This window comes from Carcharhinus amblyrhynchos, chromosome 2 (assembly GCF_965287045.1).
Source record: "Carcharhinus amblyrhynchos chromosome 2, sCarAmb.v2.hapA, whole genome shotgun sequence".
Taxonomy (NCBI): Eukaryota; Metazoa; Chordata; class Chondrichthyes; order Carcharhiniformes; family Carcharhinidae; genus Carcharhinus; species Carcharhinus amblyrhynchos.
Window position 1 is genome coordinate 77,519,402 of NC_137325.1, and position 20,157 is coordinate 77,539,558.

Here is a 20,157-nt window from a genome sequence, read left to right on the forward strand (position 1 = left end):
TTCGACACCAAACACTCAGTTCCCTCCTCCAGATCATCTATATAAATGGTAAATAGCTGAGGCCCCAGCACCGACCCCTGGGGCACTTCACTAGTCACCAACCGCCAATCCAAATAGCACCTATTGACCCCCACTCTTTGCTTCCTATTTGACAGCCAATCCTCTATCCACGCTTAACACCCTACCCCCAACTCCATGCCCCCTGATCTTCTGTAATAACCTCTTGTGAGGCACCTTGTCAAACGCCTTCTGAAAATCAAGAAACACCACATCCACCGGCTCTCCTCTATCCACTGCCCTAGACACATCCTCATAGAACTCCAATAAATTCGTCAGACACGACTTCCCCTTAACGAAACCATGCTGCGTCTGCGCCACCAAACAATTCTCCTCAAGATGCCTCGCTATTTTCTCCTTGATCATGGATTCTAACATTTTTCCTACAACAGACGTTAAACTAACTGGCCTAAAATTCCCCGCCTTTTGCCTGCCACCCTTCTTAAACAATGGCGTAACATTAGCCGTTTTCCAATCTTCTGGCACTTCCCCGGAATCCAGCGACGTTTGGAAAATAATCACCAAGGCATCCACTATCACTTCCACCATTTCCTTCAGAACCCTTGGATGCATTCCATCCGGTCCTGGGGACTTGTCCACAATCAGTCCCTCCAGTCTGTCAAGCACCGCCTCTCTAGGAACAATAATGTCATTCAGGCCCTCCACTTCTACCATCTTTCCATCGCTAACACCCGGCAAATTATTCACATCCTCCTCCGTGAAGACCGAAACAAAAAAGTTATTCAGGGCCTCAGCCATTTCCCCATCCCCTACCACTAAGTCCCCCCTCTCATCCTCCAAGGGTCCAACGTTCACCCTAGCCAGCCTCTTCCTTTTTATATATTTATAAAAACTCTTGCTATCCTTTTTTATATTAAGCGCTAGCCCAGCTTCATAGTTTATCCTACCCTTCTTTATCAACTTCTTTGTCATTCTTTGTTGACATTTAAACCTCTCCCAATCCTCTTCTCGCCCACTACTCTTAGCTACTCTAAACGCATCCGCGTTTAATTTAACACTTTCCTTCACCTCCTTCATTATCCACGGATGATTATCTCTCCTACGATCCTTTTTAACCATTGGAATAAGTTTCTGCTGAGCACCAAGAAAGATCTCCTTAAAGATCCTCCACTGCTCCTCAGCAGTCCTACCTTCCAACGCACTCCCCCAATCAACATTCGCCAATTCCTCTCTCATCCTACCATACTCTCCTCTGTTCAAACAAAGGACATGTGTCTGGGAACCCACTTTCTCCTCCTCCATCTGCACCAGAAACTCCACCATACAATGATCACTCTTCCCAAGAGGATCCTTCACCACAAGGTCCCTAATTCTACCCGCCTCATTACATAACACCAGATCCAAGATAGCTCGCTCCCTCGTCGGCTCCAACACACATTGTTCGAGGAAGCTATCCCGGCAGCACTCCAAGAACTCCTCCTCAAGCCCACCGCATCCAACATGGGTCGACCAATCAATATGTAGATTGAAATCCCCCATAATTATCGCTGTCCCATTCCTGCACGCCGCATTTATTTGCGCGTTAACAGCCCACCCCACCTCCAGATCATTATTCGGGGGCCTATAAATGACACCCACCAGCGTCTTCCTCCCTTTGCTGTTCGTAATCTCCACCCACAACGATTCCACGTTCTGCTCTTTGGTTCCTATATCATCCCCTGCTACCACCCTGATGCTATCCTTAATCAGCAGAGCTACGCCCCCCCCTTTTTCCTCCTGCCTATCCTTCCTAAACACTTGATACCCCTGGACATTCAGCTCCCAGTCCCTGTCACCTTGCAGCCACGTCTCTGTAATGGCCACCAGATCATATCCATTTGTGCCAATCTGCGCCACCAGCTCATCCACTTTATTCCGAATGCTTCGTGCATTCAGATAAAGTGCCTTCATCCCAGCCTTCACCTGTACCCTATTTGCCAGAACGCCACCAACCATACTCACACCCCCTACTCCTTTTATTATTGGGACATCCTTGGCCTCCTCCCTTACCTGCACCCTCTCCTTTACTCTAGACCCCGTAATGTCACCTACCCTCGCACCCTCCCCCCCGCCTAATTAGTTTAAAGCCCTAACTACAGTCCTATTTACACCATCACCCATTGACATTCACTGGCATAACTATCACTGAATCACACACTATCAACATCTTAGACATTACTATTGAACTGGACTAGCCATATAAATTCTGTGGCTACAAGAGCAAGTCAGAGGCTAGTAACTCACTTCCTGACTCATCAAATTCTGTCCACCATCTACAAGGCTCAGGTCAGATGTGCGATGAACTACTCTCCACTTACTTGAAAGACTGAAGCTCTAAAAACACTCTTGATGTTTGACGCCATCAAGGACTAGCAGCCTGCTTGATTGACATCCCATCTACAAGCATTCACTCCCTCCACCACTGATGCATAGTGGTTGTAGTTTGTACCAACTACAAGATGGCACAAGGCATCTTAGATAGCATATCCCAAACCCATGACCACTATTATCTAAAAGGACAAGAGCAGCAGGTACTCAGGAATACCAGCACCTGCAGGTTCTCCTCTAAGCCGCTCACCATCCTGATTTGAAAATATACTGCTATTCCTTCACTGTTGCTGCGTCAAAGTCCTGGAACTCCCTCCCTAACAACATTGTGGGGTACCAACACCACATGAACTGCAGTATTCAAGAGAAGGCAACTCACCACTGCCTTCTCAAAGACAATTAGGGATGAGCAACAAATGCTGCCTAGCCACATCCCATGAATGAATAAAAAAGTAACTAAAATATTTAACACACAAGGTAAAGGTTTAAACAAAATGAGGAATACATACATTTTGTGATGTGATTATATCTATCATTGTATTTTCTTTAACTCCATTGTTAAAGCTGTACATGAAAGCTTTATCAAAAGCCTACAATTGGATTTCATAATATTAAGGCCAAAAGTGTAATTTTAAGGTGGATGTAAATTGTACAGTCTGAGTTTATGCAGCGGACCTAATTTCAAGGGTCAGCCAGCTGCACTCTGTCAATTGTACCGATGGGATAGTCTTCTTTAGATCCTGCTATATGTTACACTGTAGCCATTCTTCACTTCTATAGTTTCCATGAGTATAGTCATGGAATTAGATCTAAAACACATTTGTTGAAGTCCCAGAATTATTTAATAAAAATAAAAGTTGATTTATTCAGTCACAGTAAATCAGTGGTCCTAATTGTTATCACTTACATAATATAAATGTTCTTATTATGAAGCAATTTTGCTCTGATTTATTATGAGGCACAGGAAATATGTTACTACTCATAAATGGTATGGATCCTTTCTACGAACATAAAATTAGCATTTCAGAGTCAGTGAAGTCGTTTAGCAGTCATTAACACTCCGTTGAGATCCCAGTTAGAAAATAAGACAGATTGGCATTTGTACAATACTGTTCATGGCTGCCGGATGTCTAAAGTATCGTATTTTTACACCTCACTCAACAAAGTATAACTTCTTGATGTTTTTTACAGAGACAGCAGTATAAAAGTGGAAGAATATTAAACAAACATACTCTTCCTCTGAAGCGCACAGTGCAGTTCTGGACCAGGCGCCAATAACGTATTATCCCACGAGCAGAATGAATATCCTACTTGCATAGACCCGATATTTTGACGCCAGCAGAACACTGTACGTACGTGTCAATGCTTGTTTAACCCACTAGCTGTAATTCCAACAACTATCAGTACAATTCCAAATCCGTTATTTGATGGTGTGCATCGTAACTCGAAAACAAAACCGAGGCTTTAAAAGTATTTCCCTCCCTCCGCCTTGTGGTGGTTGGTGATATTCACGAGAAGTTTTAATTTGTGCTAAACGCCCGGGCGCCTCAGCTCTCACTGCAGAACTGCGGGGACTCCGGAATGGAGTTTGACATCTAGAGAAAGGAACTCGGAATTTCTCGTTGAATGTTATTTCGGAGTAAGATGGTGTTCATATGCGCTTTCGATTTTAATATCTTTGTTTCAGGATACTATTAAAATATCACCTCGTGTAAGCTTGTTTCCCCATCTCCTTTGATTAAAAGCTGCCCAAGACAGAGATTTGTAGCATTGTAAATATTAGTTTTATTAATAAGCTGTCATTGCACGAGTTTTTTTTACAGGGTGGGCTGGGAGTTCTCATACACTTTTCTGAAGCTGACAGATGATGTTAGATGTTTAACAAGGATACTTGCTGGTGAAAGTATGAATGGTTAATGTGACAACTTTGAAAAGTGAAAAAAACACTTCGACCTACTGGATATCAGTTGCTTAGTAGAAACAAATAATGAAGCTTGATCCGTTCGATGAATTTTTCTGCCAAAGGGACAAAGCTAAAGTGCTGCAGATCTGAGTGTGAATCGAAACTTTTGACACAAGTGTGCTCACGGCTTTCTGTTTGCTCGTTAATAGGTGACGGCGCTGAGAAGATGACAGCTGGAATTGTCAGACTGGTCGCTTTTCTTGTATTTGTGATCCTGGCGACAACTGAGAGTCGCAGCCGTAATATTGGTAGAAAGAAGGACAGAAAACACGGTTCACTTATCCAACAACTGAACGAGGCTCCAAGTATGGCAAAATTGTCCAAGTTTTTATGTTAGCCTCTTGTTGGTTTGAGAGTGTTTACCATTTCTTTTCCTTAATAAAATTTGTTTCCACCTCAAGCGACGATAGGAGAGATTAGGAATGTAAGCGTTTTTGAGGTTGGAACAGTGTCCATGTTTCAAAACCACATCATTGATTGTGAAGTACTTTGGGAATTTCTGGCGGAGATCTAAATACGGATTTGTTCTTTATTATCAGGAAAATGTTTGAAGGTTATTAGTTTAGGGTGCCAAAAAGTCACTGTATTTATGTTAGAGAACTGCTTGAATCAATGGATACACATCTGTAAAATTAATTACTGCGAAGTTTTTCTGAACGGAGTTAACCTGAATCAGTTCAGAATAGGTCTTGCATACCCATTAACGTGAAGAGTGAAAGGGCTGTAACGAAACAGCAGGCTTGGTGAGCGCGGCATTTGCACCAAAATAATTCTGCGATGTTTCTATAATGTGTTAACATATATAGTCTCCAACAGTGGTATTTATGTTTATGTTTATATTTATTGCATCAGCCTTTTCAATCTCCAGTCAATAAAAATGTACAAAACCTGATGACCTGGACATCCAAAGGATGAAATTGAGTTTTAAATTACAGAGAAAATCGGGCAGCAGGGCCACTTAAACAATTGCACATTCTGAAAAACGTCAAATAGCAAATTTAACACAAAAAAATGAATTTTGATAGTCATGTGAAAGGATGAATAATGATGTTCATTCATACGAGTATTTTGTGTTATCAGATCCCAACTGCATCATAGAAGTTGCTTTCATCTTGGACAGCTCAGAAAGTGCCAAGAACTTTTTGTTTGATAAAGAGAAACGATTTGTAATTGAATTCGCTGAAAGAGCTTTGCAGTCTGAGCAGACAGAAAAACAGGATCTAGATTGGAGAATGGCTGTTTTACAGTACAGTAGCTCTGTCAAAATGGGCCACACTTTCCGGGACTGGCAAGGATTTGATCTGTTCAAGAATCGAGTACAATCCATGAATTACATAGGACATGGCACCTACACTTCCTATGCGATAGGAAATGCTACTCAACTCTTCCAGACTGAGGCGAAGCAGAACAGTGTGAAGATAGCCATTTTAATGACAGATGGGGTGAATCATCCCCGCAATCCAAATCTTCGAGATGTTGCAGCCAATGCTAAGGAATATGGCATTTTCTTGTTTTCTGTTGGACTTTCACACATTACCGCAGAACTGTCAGCTGTGGCAAGCATTCCATCTTCACAATTTGTCCACAGCATAACAGATACTAATCTCACATACAACATTCTCCATGAAGTGGTATGTAGAAATCTTAGTTCTAATTTGCACTGCCAGTACTTTTATTTGGAACTGGACTGTAAGAATTGTATTGCATGAATACTAATGGCAATGTCTATTGGATGTACAAACCCATGCATTTCCCATGTAGGAATCTGATGCCTTTAATGCTAGGCATTTACGCTGCATTTAATCTCTGCTACTTTCTGTAGCAGAATGTCATAGGACAATAGATGTTTACAGCAAAATCTGTCACTTCACTCAAAAAACGTGTCTTCCCTGTTTGCAAGAGCTATACAGAACTCATTTTGTTACTCCACTCCATGCTCACAGCTTTGTATCTACTTCAAATGTTCCTGCAATTATCCCTTAAAAGACAAAGTGGCCCCTGCCTCAACCATTCCCCATGGAAAGCCATTCATGTTCCAACAATCTGCCATGTACAAGCATTTCTCCTAACCTCATCTCTCACTCTCTTAATGGCAGTTTTAAAGCAATGATCTCTCACTGCTGAATCTCCAGTCTGAAGAAGTCCTTTCTAATATTTGATTCAATTTTATTTAATGTATTATTCACATTTATTAGCTTACAGTAAAGAGTATTGTTTCTTGCATGCTATACAGACAAAGCATACCGTTCATAGAGAAGGAAACTAGAGAGTGCAGAATGAATTGTTATGATTATAGCTAGAGTATAGAGAAAGATCCACTTAATGTGAGGTAGGTCCATTCAAAAGTCTGATGGCAGCAGGGAAGAAGCAGTTCTTGAGTCAGTTGGTACATTGCCTCAGACTTCTGTATCTTTTTCCTGATGGAAGAAGGTGGAAGAGAGAATGACCAGGGTGCATGGGATCCTTCATTATGCTGGCTGTTTTGCTGAGGCAGAGGGAAGTGTGGATAGAGTCAATGGATGGGAGGCTGGTTTGCATGATGGATTGGGCTACATTCATGACCTCTTGTAGTTCCTTGTGGTCTTGGGCAGAGCAGGAGCCATACCAAGCTGTGATACAACTAGAAAGAATGCTTTCTATGATGCATCTGTAAAAGTTAGTGAAAGTCGTAGTTGACATGCCAAATTTCCTTGGTCTTCTGGGAAAGTAGAGGGCTTTCTTAACTAGAGTGTCAGCATGGGAGGTCCAGGACAGTTGTTGGTGATCTGGGCATCTAAAAACTTGAAGCCCTCAACCCTTTCTACTTCATCCTCGTTGATGTAGACAGAGACATATTCTCTCCTATGCTTCCTGAAGTTGATGACAATCTCCTTCATTTTGTTGACATTGAGGGAGAGATTATTGTCACCTCACCAATTCACCAGATTCTCTATCTCATTCCTGTACTCTGTCTTATCATTGTTTGAGATCTGACCCACTATGATGGTGTCGTCAGCAAACTTGAAAATCGAGTTGGAGGGGAATTTGGCCACACAGTCATAGGTATATAAGGAGTATAGTAGGGGCTGAGAACAGCCTTGTGGGCGCCAGTGCTGAGGATGATCATAGAGGAGGTGTTGTTGCCTATCTTTACTGATTGCAGTCTGTGGGTTAGGAAATGCAGGATCTAGTTGCCAAGAGAACAAAAGCTTCCAAAGTTTAAAAACCTTTATTATATTTCAGCTTAGCTTTATCAATATTATGGGAATAGTCCCAAGTGCCTCAATCTCTCATCACAATTATAATTTCCCAATCCTGGCATCATCCTGGTAAATCTGTACTATATATTCTCTGTGACTTTAATATCCTTTCTATAATTGAATCTTCAAAATATGCACGATATTCTCACTGACCTAACTAATAGTTGGTATAAACTTATTACTACTTTTTTATGCTTGTTTTCTATGCTCCTTCTCATGATGCCTAAAATTCCTTTTATGTTTTTATTAACCTGCACTTTCCAGAAATAATGGCTTTTATATTTACTAGCAAGAGTGCAGAGAGTGATACAGCAGGGAGATCTTGGCAAGGCTGGGAATGTGTTTTCTTGTTTTCAATGTAAGAACTTTAAAATATTTCTCTTCTCTTCTCCACCCTGCACACAGCCAAATTAACAGGATGACTGATTGCTAGAAAGGAAAATCAGGAGCAGGCGGACGCAGACAGGGAGCCTTTGATACAGTGGTGTTGGTGAGAGTCAGGGGTCAGGTGCCAAAAAAGAAAGATTGAGGTTGTGGGGTGGATGAGAAAAGAGAAGACAGTGGCATTGGCTGCGTCTGTGCCAAGTTGTGTGAAAACACCTGGTTTTTATGTTTTAATTTCCATACCAGACCCTTGCCTGTCTGTTGCTAGGTTAACACAAGGTCGATGGGCCAGATTTTGTGAAAGGGATGGGAAGGTCAAATTGGGAAACATCCCAACCCTTTTAAGGAGTCCCAGCCTGTCCTATTATTCTGCTGGAATTAGCAAGGGTGAGAAATTAGTTGGATACTTTGGCAGTCTGGCAGAATGACCATCTCAATTTACTGGGACTTTAGTCATGTTTTATTGATGAATTGCAAGCCCCCAGCCCTCACTCTTCCCCCCATTCCACTTCATATCCTTATGCCTCCTCAAACTGCTCATGCACCAATGCCCCTTTTAATCTCCCATACTTTATCATACCTCTCATGCCCCCACCATATTCCCCATGTATTCTTCATAGCCACTTACCTAGTATCAACTATAGGCGGACCTCAGGGTATCTTTAAAATGGACATTTAATCCAAATAAACTCCTGACAATCTCATTTCATTCAAACACACTATAATAAAAAAGCTGTTCTCCAAAAGTCATTCCAAACATATTCAATCTTTCCAAGTGACCAATGTGCAGTAAAAATAAACAAACATCTGTTTCCCTAACTACCTCGAAGACAGCTAACCCTTTAATAAACTCTTCAAAACTGGCAATCAAAATGTCTTTACAGCTAACTGTTGAGATAGGTGATTCTGGACTTTTTTGAAACTCAGCCGAGCATTCATAATGGTCACAGCTATCATAAGGAACCATTCCAGATCACAGAAAATGAAGACCATTGAGATTGCATAAACAGATGGCTAAGTTTTTTTTAGCTATTTCCAACCCAGCCAATTATCATTCAATTTCAATCACCATCAAAGGGATAGAAGGTATCATCTACAGTGCTGTCAAGTGTCACCTACACAGCAATAACCTGCTTACTGGTGTTCAATTTGAGTTCCATAAGGGCCACACATTTCCTTGAGATCAGAGCCACATTTTACTGAGCATGGCATCAATGAGGCAAGCAAAACTGAAGTCAATGGAGATCTGGGGCAAAGCTCTCCACTGTTTGGAGTCATATCTAACACAAAGGAAGATGATTGTTATTGGAGATCAAGCAGCTAACTCCTGTAATATCATTGCAGGAGTTCCTCAGGGGAGTGTCCTAGGCTCAACCATCTTCTGCTGTTTTATCAATGAACTTCCTTCCATCATATGGTCAGAAGTCGGGTGTTTACTGATGATTGCACAACGTTCAGCACCATTTGCAACGCCTCACATACTATAGCAGTCTGTGTCCATACGTTGCAAAGCCTGGACAAAATTCAGGCTTGGGTTGATAAGCTATAAGTAACATTTGAACCATATTTGTGAGAGAATTTCTTATCTCCGATAAGAAAGAATCTAACCATCTCCCCTTGACTTCTAATGGCATTAATATCGCTGAATCATCCACTTTCAACATAATAGGGGCAGGCTCGAAGGGCTAGATGGCCTACTCCTGCTCCTATTTCTTATATAAGTACTGTGGCTAAAAAAAGCCAGAGGCTAGACATTATGCGAAAAGTAACTAATCTCTTGAGTCTCCAAAGCTTGTTCAACATATACAAGGCACAATTCAGGAATATGATGGAATACTTTCACTCTCCAATTGTTTGGTTGGATCAGCTCCAACAGCAAACTCCAGAAGCTTGACACCATGCAGGATAAAATAGCTTGCTTGATTGGCAGCCCATCCACTACCTTCAACGTTCATTCCCTCCACCACTGTTGCACAATGGCAGCAGTTGTACCATCTACATGATGCACTGCAGCAACTCACTAAGGCTCCATCAATAACATCTTACAAAAATGTGACTTCCACCACCTTGAAGAATAGGGCAATAGATCCATGGGAACACCACCCCCTGCAAGTTCACCTTCCAAGGTCCGCATGATCCTGACTTGGAACTAGATTGTCTTTCCTTCACTGTCACTGGGTCAAACTCCTGGAACTCCTTTTGTAACAGTGCTGAGTGTTCCAACACCACATGACCTGCAGTGACTCAAGAATGCATCGCCATCTTTTCAAGGGTATTTAAGGATAGGCAATAATGTTGGCCTAGCCAGCAATACCCTATCCTGTGAAAGTATAAAAAAATGATTGCAGCTTTGGTTCTCAAATGGTAATAATTACTATGTAATCATTTCTAAAATCACTTAGTATAATTCCAACACTTTATTCCTCTTATTCCAGGCATTAATATAAAAAACAATTCACCATACTCCTCAGTATCTTATTCTTATTCAACTATTTGTTATTCATTGCTTGCTTTCCTTATTTGGAACTACATTAGAGTACATTTTTCTCTGTACATGAAGTATGAAGTGGATAAATCACTTTTCACTAACGCTAGCAAATGGTAGTAAATATATCCCACATAGTAATGTATCCTATTATCTCACATCTCTTAATCACCCAAATTATTTGCTCGTTTTTACCAATTTTTTTGCTTGATTTAATTTAAATTAAACATACAAATGAAAAAAAAATTAGAACGTAAGAATTAGGAGCAGGAGGGCCTTCTAGTCCCTTGAGCCTGCTTCACCATTCAATAAGATTATAGCTGATCTTTTTGTGGATTCAGCTCCATTTACCTGCCTGCTCACCATAACCCTTAATTCCTTTACTGTTCAAAAATCTATCTCTCTTTGCCTTAAAAACCTGCTTCACTGGGCAGGGAATTCCACAAACTCACAAGCCTTTGGGTGAAGAAGTTCTTCCTCAACTCAGTCCTAAAAGCTGCCCCCCCCTTATTTGGATGCTGGCCTTCATAGCGAGGGGGATTGAATATAAAAGTGGGGAGGTCTTGCTGCAGCTGTATAGGGCATTGGTGAGGCCGCAGCTGGAGTACTGTGTGCAGTTTTGGGCGCCGTACTTACGCAAGGATATTTTGGCCTTGGAGGAAGTGCAGAGGAGGTTTACTAGGCTGATGCCGGAGTTGAGGGGGTTGAGCTATGAGGAGAGGCTGAATAAACTAGGCTTGTACTCGTTAGAGTTTAGAAGAATGAGGGGAGATCTCATTGAGACGTATAAGATGATGAATGGGATGGATAGGATAGAGGTGGAGAGACTCTTCCCGCTCAGAAAGGATAGTAGGACTAGGGGGCACAGCCTCAAGATAAAGGGGGGGCGGTTTAGAACGGAGTTGAGGAGGAACTTCTTCACTCAAAGGGTGGTGAATCTCTGGAATTCTCTGCCCGTTGAAGCGGTGGAGGCTACCTCGCTAAATATTTTTAAGACACGGGTTGATGGGTTTTTGATAAGAGAGGGGATTAAGGGTTATGGGGAGAGGGCGGGAATGTGGAACTGAGCCACGACAGATCAGCCATGATCTTATTGAATGGCGGGGCAGGCTCGAAGGGCTAGATGGCCTACTCCTGCTCCTATTTCTTATGTTCTTATGCCCCCTTGTTCTAGTTTCATCTGCCCCTGGAAATAACCTGTCTGCTTTTACCTTATCTATTCCCTTTATAATGGGATATGATTCTATAAGATCCCCCCTCATTCTTCTGAATTCCAATGAGTATAGTCTCAGTCTATTCAGTCTCTCCTCACAAACCAACATTCTCAACTCCGAAATCAACCTAGTGAATCTCCCCTGTACCCCCCTCCAGTGCCAGTATCCTTTCTCAAGTAAGGAGACCAAAACTGTACACAGTATTGCAGGTGTGGCCTCATCAGCACCTTACACAGCTACAACATTATCTTCCTGTTTTTCAACTCCATCCCTCTCGCAATGGAGGACAAAATTCCATTTGTCTTCTTAATTACCTGCTGCACCTGCAACCAACTTTTTGCAATTCATGCACAAGGACAGCCAAGGTCCTCTGCACAGCATGCTGCAATTTTTTACCATTTAAATAATAGTCAATTTTGCTATTATTCCTACCAAAATGGATGACCTCACATGTGCCAACATTATACTCCATCTGCCAGACCCTCGACCACTCATTTAAACTATCTATAGCTCTTTGCAAATTTTCAGTGTTCTCTGCACACTTTGCTGCACCACTCATCTTTGTGTCATCTGCGAACTTTGACTCACTTCACTTGGTCCTCAACTCCAAATCATCTATGAAAATTGTAAATAATCACAGTCCCAACACTGAACCCTGAGGCACACCACTAGTCACTGATCGCCATCTAAAAACATATCCATTTATTGCACTCTTTGCTTTCTGTTAGTTAACTAACTCTATCCCTGCTAATACATTATCCAATAAGAAGTCTCACAACACCAGGTTAAAATCTAACAGATTTATTTGGAATCACAAGCTTTTGGAGCACTGCTCCTTCATCAGGTTAGTGATGAACCTGGTGCTGTGAGGCTTCTTACTATGCCCACACCAGTCCAACGCTGGCATCTCTCCCTCAGTACATTACCTGTAACACTGTGCACCTTTATCTTATGCAGCAATCTTTGGTACAGCACCTTGTCAAATACCTTCTGGAAATTCAGATACACCACATTCACCGGACCCCCATTATCCACCGCACTCGCAATGTACTCAAAGAATTCCAGTAAATTAGTTAAACATGACCAGCCTTCATGAACCAATGCTGTGTCTTCCCCATGGGACAATTTCTATCCAGATATCTCGCTTTTTCTTCCTTGATGATAGATTCAAGCATTTTCCCCACTACAGAAGTTAAGCTAGCCAGCCAATAGTTATCCCCCTTTTGTCTACCTCCTTTTTTAAACAGTAGCATCACATTTGCTGTTTTCCAATCTACGGGAACCACCCCAGAGTCCAGCGAATTTTGGTAAATTACCATTAGTGCATTTGCTATTTCCCCGCTATTTCTTTTAGTACCCTGAGATGCATTCCATCAGGGCCAGGAGACTTGTCTATCTTTAGCCCCATTAGCTTGTCTGACACTACTTCTTTAATGATAATGATCGTTTCTAGGCTTCTTGTCATCATTTTTGGCATGTCATTTGTTATTTCCACTGTAAAACCATGAATATTTTCAAAAAGACAAGTCAGACTAACATTTCAGGTAAGATTTGTTCATCAGAACGGGAAAAATATATCAGTAAGGAAGTAATTGAAACAAAAAGGTAATGACTAAAATAGGCAATGGCTTTAATCAGACACACCAAGTACTGTAGGTTTGGGTTTTCCAATTCTCATTCCCGCTCATTGTCTGATTTCTGAGCTACTTTACTCAAGTTTTAGCTTCCTAATATCCTTTCAGAACAATACTAATGTGATAATACATTTAGCCTCTTGCAACTCTTTGCAGCATGAGCTTTTACAGTCTTTTGTTGGAGTTGGTGATTTCTTGCACTTGTGTGACACATATGTTACTTGCTACATATCAATCTGAGCCTGACTGTTGTTCAGGTCTTGCTCCATGCACTTAAATCTTCACCATTTACAACACTTGATTATGCGTGAAAAAAGACATTTGTGGAAAGTTTTTGTCTTGCATTTCTCTGGACAATTGTAAGAATACCAATGTCAGGGAAAACAACAACTTTATACTGTATGAGAAGGCTTCTACCAATCAGAATCCACTTGGCCACCCAATCAGCACCCTAACATTGATATTCTCGCTATTGTTCAGGTAAATGCAGGATGAAAAGCTTTAAGAAAATGTTCCATACAACCAAATGACTATTCATTTACAGAGCATTAAGCAGAGTTAATCTAAAAGTTGATTATGCATATAAAACTGCCAAACATTATCTCTAATTTGTAGTTGTATGATGACTTGAATTACTTGACATTACATATTTTGGAGAATTATGTACATTGCATACAGTAACCAATGAATTCTATATATTGTTTCCCTTTTCCTTTAGCTCGAAGTTGCCAATCAAGCGGTAAGCCCTTTATCAGTTTTACTATTTCCCTATCTCAAGGCTCATGCTCACATGACATTGGATCATTGAAACTTTAAGACATTAAGGGCACAATCTTATGATCTCAGTGAGGTGAGGTGGTAAGATTGGGTGAGAGGCACCTGAGTTCTTACCTACCCCGATCATACCAGCCCTGTTCTGTCAGCAAAATTGGCTTTGCACTCTTCCTGGGCGCAAAGTCAATTTGAATATTAATGATATGCTTAGACTGTCACTAACAAGTCCTGGATGCTGTCATCTGGACTCACTTACCTTAATCAGCTTGCTGGTTGAAGTTCTCACTGACAAGAATCACAGCTAGTCTCCATCAGCAGAGACCAGACATGATGGCCTCACCAGGGGGAAGCAGAGGCCTTGAAATCCCTGGGTGATTGGGGGCAGAACTTGCAGTGCCAATGGGGCAGTGATATCCAGCAGTATCCACCTGGCATCTTGGCACTGCCCACGTGCTAATCTGCCACTGCCCACCAGGCACCATAACTGCACCAGGGACAGTGCCAGGGGTGGGGCCTGAGTGATGACAGAACCTGTAGGGGTGGAGCTGTGACAGTGGGGGTGGGGAAATGGGAGCTCCACAGGAATGGGGAGGAGGTAACTTTGCAGACGGGGGCGATCTATGTGGCGGGGGGGTGGTTGGTGATGTCTGTGGGGCAGAAAGTGGGAGGGGGTAGGTAAACCCTGGCACAGAGATGATTGGTAGGAGGTGGGGTCTGATCCGTGAAGTGGGTGGGGGGAGTGAAGACCAGCACATGGGGTGATCAGTGAGGTGAGCGTGTCCTGATGACTATGTGGTGGTGGGGTGGCAGGAGATCCCCCAGTACAATGGGAAATCAGGCTTCTGTGCAATGGTGACCCAAGTGCTCAGCTGCCGGCTTTATGGGCAAGCTTAGGCTCCATCCCTCCTGTTGGCGTGAATTGCATCCTGGCATTTCTTTTCTACTAAGTGCCATAAGAGTGCAGCTTGCTGAGAAAAATAGTGCCATTCATTCCTGTTTTCACATTCATTCAGCACTCAGGACATGATCTTATGGAAAAAAAATCTAAGTTACAATTGACATGTGTATCATTTTTACTTCTACACAGTGCCCTAAACCTAAGGCATGTACCTGTGAAAAAGGGGAGAAAGGAGAGACTGGAGCTCCTGTAAGTATTGTCAAAATCTTTGCTACTGAATTTAACTTCTGATGCATGGCGCCAGATTACACTTAAATGAACAGATGTTGATTGCTGTTGAATTGCTGTTCATTAATTCTCTTTTCTGACCAACACCAAATGGTAGCACAAGGAGCCTATGAGTACTCCAGCTGCACCTTTTATGAAAAGAAAACTCAGCTGTTCTTCAACATGTGAAATCACAATCAAAATAAAAGTTCCTAAAACGTTGATATCAGGCCAATTTAACCTTAGCACCAATCAATATTTCAACCTTGTGGCTAAATACTGAAAACCAATGGAATTTGCACAGGAGAGGAAGGGATTTTCAAAAACAAATGGAGGAATTTGGCTAAAATAAAAATACAGTTATTCTACCATTCTTACACTGAAACAAATCAGTTTTGGCTGAATACAATGTGAATGTGGCTAGATAACTCAACAGTGACATCTGCATCTGATTGTGAAATGCTGCAAACATTGTCGGGAGGTTTTTTTCATGCTAACTCCGGAAAAGTATGAGAGTGGGTTCAAAACGAATCAGGTCTTCTGAAGGCTCTACTGTTGTCTGCATCAATACTTTCTGTTATGGGAGAGAAGTGCTTGTTAGCATTAATGAAATGTTTCTAGTTTTATCATGGTCTTCTTTACAAATCATGAGCCATCATCATGGAGACGGAATGATTTAAGGAAAAAAATCACTATGACTTTTTCAGGGAATCCAAGGGTAAGCAATAAATCCAGAGCACCAAGACCCCGGAACAAAAAACAAATGAATAATATAGGCCATATCCAGATTAAAGTTCCTTATACCCCAGCCCAACAATAAGTTCCAATTCATTCCCAGTGCTGATGTTAACTCCTTTGAGTACAAAACTCAGCCAAAAAATATAAACTCAAGGAAAAGAAGGAAAATAAATCTGCTATTTTGATCACTTGTTACGTCTCCAGAGAGGATACATGATCTGTTTCATACATCCACTAATGTTCAGTGTTAAAAAAAATGTACAAAAGAAAGGGAGGATCACTTCAAGATGTTTTTCACTGACTATTAAAAGGACTGCTGTGTTCCGACACAACCTGTTAACTAAAAGGGAGGCGTCTCCAAACAGAACAGACTTCAGATGGCAGGCTAATAGAATGGTCTGGCCAGCCAAATAAATGCCCCCACATGAGATCAGTTCCATTTAAGTACTGGGCCTGAATAACATTTGACTCCATTTGGAAATCAAGCACCCACCTACCCACTGACTCTGGATCACCCAAAATATTGGTATTGGAGAGGCAGTCCCACATCTGCTTGTATGGAGCTTTCAGGCACAATCCTGCATCTCTTGACCCCACAGAAACAAAGCCGAAGTTAACTTTTGAGTCGTCTTCTGCCTGCCCATCAGCTGGCATCAGGGTTCTGTTGACTCTTGGGGCCTCAACTCAAGGCAAGTCAATTAATTGGCGATGGGCCACCTCCACCACAACAACAATGGGGTGGTCTTTTCTTGCACTCAATGATCAGGTCACTTTATTCCCATTCTAGTGGGCAGATTCATGCCAAAAGGAAGCTAACATTGGGTGGTGTATTATACTCTTCCTTTTGGTAAGTCTGGAGGCAGGGGGGTACTTAATGAGGCAAAATGTTGGCAAGTGGAGACCCTGTCACCTTCTCACCTCCACTTTAATTAAGTCCATGGTGGAGAGGATGTCCATTGGCCTTCCCATCCGATTCCCAATATGAGCCCGTAAGTGGGCAGATATTGTCTAATTAAGTGTCTCTTGCCACTGGTATTAATGACATGGAGGGATTCCCTTTGCCATGTGTGGAGCATGTCATGCAAACCTGTGTAGGTTGCTTGTGGTTTCTTGTTTGGGGGTGGTTCCCTTATTTGAGGGTACTCAGTACCTTATCGGGGGACTTGGCAACAGGAAGGGGAAGAGCTACTGGGAGCCATGTCCGGCACTTGCTGCTGATCCTCGTATTGACATTTTCCCCTACTCATCATCCCCTCAAACACTTCCTGCCATTATTTACCTCAGGCCTGGTCACTCTGTGAGCATAGGCCTCCAATGGGTGTATTTTGCGTATCAGCTATTTCACAGGTGCTCCTGTGCAAAAGAGCTGCTGGCTTCCATATAGCTAGCAGCTCTCGGTGGACTAGACTTTCCATCCCAGATGACCTGATCCCATGAAAGCCATGGGCTTTCCCTAAAGAAGGCAGTGTGAGTCTTTTGTTGGCACTCCAGCTTCCAACCAAGATCCTTCGCATCCGTCAACTTGAAATTTTCCCTCTTGTGATTTCTATCTGTTGTTCAGTACGGTGTGCAAATTAACCTCATCCAGGAAAATCTCTGCCCTTACTTTTCTGCTTGTATTTTCTAAAATTATAGAATCTTAGAAATTGTTACCACACAGAACAAAGCTATGTAGCCCATTATGTCTGCCCTGGCTCTCCAAATGAACAATGCGCTTACTCCATTCTTCTGCTTTCTCCACAAAACCTTGCAAATATTTCCTCTGCAGATGGGAATCTAATTCCCTTTTGAATGCCTCAATTGAACCCACCTCCACCACACTCCCAGGCAGTGCATTCCAGGCATTAAACACTCAATAGGTGAAAATCCTTTGCCTCATATTGCTTTTTCTTCTTTTGTCAATTATTCTAAATCTGTGTCCTCTCATTCCTAATCCTTTCACGAGTGGGAATAGTTTTTTCTGGTCTGTTCTATTCAGACCCCTCATGATTTTGAATACCTCTAACAAATCTCTCTCAGCCTTCTTTTCTCCAGCCTAACCTCAGAACTAAAGTTTCTGGAACCACCCTCATGAATATTTTCTACATTCTTTCCAATCCTTCCTAAAGTTCGTGGCCAGGACAGGACACAATATTTGAGCTGAAGCCGATTTCGTGTCAAGTTCAACAAAACCTTTCTTATTATCTCATTAATTCTTTTTTATTACTTTACATTCTTCTTATTAATTTTAATTTTAATTTCTTCAATTGTTTCTTTTGTCCACTTCGAAAATCTCACTCTCCATCTTATTTCCCCCCTTCCCCCACCCCATTAGGGCCATTTGCCACATGCGTCAAGTTGCCTGTTGACACCCTGCACCTTTGTTCTGCCTTTTATACATTCTGATCTCTTAATGGATGCTATTAGCACCATTCTCAGCCTTTATCACCACCATTACTTTCCCTTTGTCTTTCTGTTATGACATCCACGTCAATTATACCTGCCACAGTATGAATCTTATTCTATTTTCTTTGTCTTCAGCTATGACGAAGAGTCATCCAGACTCAAAACATTGGCTCTATTCTCTCTCCACAGACCCTGTCAGACCTGCTGAGATTTTCCAGCATCTTCTGTTTTTGTTTCAAATTCCAGCATCCACAATATTTTCCTTTTTTACTTTAACACATTCTTCTTGTTCTTGTGTTCTATGACCTTATTAATAAAACCTAATTTACTGTATACTTTATTAACCACTCTCTCAACCTGTCCTGCCACTTTCAATGAATTATGCACATATATACACAATTGTCTTTTCTCCTGTACTCCCTTTAGAATTGTACCCTTTACTTTATATCATCTCTCCATGTTATTTTGACCAAAATCAGTCACTTCGCATTTCTCTGCATTGAACTTTCACCAACTTGTCAATGTCCGTTTGAAATTTTATACTACCCACCCCACAGTTCACAGTGTTTCCAAATCTTGTTTTATCTGTAACATCTGTAAATTTTGAGACTGCCCAATTTTACACCAAGGTCTAGATCATAAATATATAAATGTCATGAAAAGCAAGGGTCCCAACACTGACCTCTGGGGAACTCCTCTACAAACCTTACTCCAATCCAAGAAACAACTGTTAACCACCACTCACTGTTTCCTGTCTCTCTGCCAATTTGGATCCATGTTGCTACTGTTCCTTTTACTCCATGAGCTATATCTTTACTCACACTGTTTCAAATGCCTTTTGAAGTCATTTCAATGCATTCCTTCATCAATCTTCTCTGTTACCTCTTCGAAAGACTCGATCAAGTTAATTAAACACAATTTTCCCTTAGTTAACCGTAGCATTTCTTCAGTATTGCATTGGAACATTGATTATTGGGCTCTGAACCTATAACCATCTGACTGAGGCATGAGACTTCAATTGTATGGAACTGAAAAACAAGAGAGTAGTTCTTTTGCATTGTAGCTAACACCAAACGGTTAATTTTAACCTGGAATGGGTTTCAGGTTGGCAGGATTAGAAAAGAACGCACCCACTAGCTTAAATTCCAGGCCCAAGTATTCTAACTTTCAAGCTTTCTTTGCTTAAAAGCTAACTATCCCAATGATTCCAAAGTTAACAGGGAGCAGGTGTTGGCAAGGAAGGCTGTGGTTTACCGTATGGGCCCCAAAGGAGCACTCATTGACTTTTTCAGCAGTTGCCAATTTGCTTCATCCTGGTAGGAAAGCCACAGTGGTTTCTCTGCTTATGTCCCAATTAACATGTCTTCAGATTCCTATTCAGATAATAGGATCCCAATGTGCATGAATTCTTCCTGCTTTTGTTTCTTGCCTCATCCACCCAGAGAATCCAGAGACAGTGGAAAATGACTAAGTTTCAAGTGGACATATATACATGTCATGGGTGGTGGGTAACAATCCCATAATTTTGAAATGTATTTTGTTTCTTGTGTGGCATCATGATATTTCCATCATGCACTGATTAGAAATCAATGTTCTGGGAAGGTTATGTTATGTTCAATTGCAACATAGGTAAGCCAAGTATTAAATCAGTTGGAACCAATTCTTTTATAAAACTTTTCTGTATTCGTAAGAAATATAAGCAAGCCATCTCAATGTCACATGATTAGAAATATCAGTACATATAAAGTCTAATGTTTTATTTTGCGAGATAATATTTGATTGAGAAAGGGA

At 41.5% G+C, this 20,157-nt stretch overlaps 1 protein-coding gene across 1 annotated transcript in view; it reads left to right on the plus strand.

Annotated features, from left to right (window-relative positions):
- Positions 1–3,938: 3,938 nt before the first annotated feature.
- LOC145355508 (uncharacterized) overlaps positions 3,939–20,157 on the plus strand; it is a 207,281-nt gene continuing 191,062 nt past the window's right edge. The window contains exons 1-5 of the mRNA XM_080207731.1: positions 3,939–4,024; positions 4,498–4,653; positions 5,429–5,979; positions 14,023–14,043; positions 15,166–15,225. Coding sequence (XP_080063857.1) covers positions 4,012–4,024; positions 4,498–4,653; positions 5,429–5,979; positions 14,023–14,043; positions 15,166–15,225 — 801 coding nt within the window. The 5' untranslated portion in view covers positions 3,939–4,011. The remainder of the gene's footprint in view (positions 4,025–4,497; positions 4,654–5,428; positions 5,980–14,022; positions 14,044–15,165; positions 15,226–20,157) is intronic.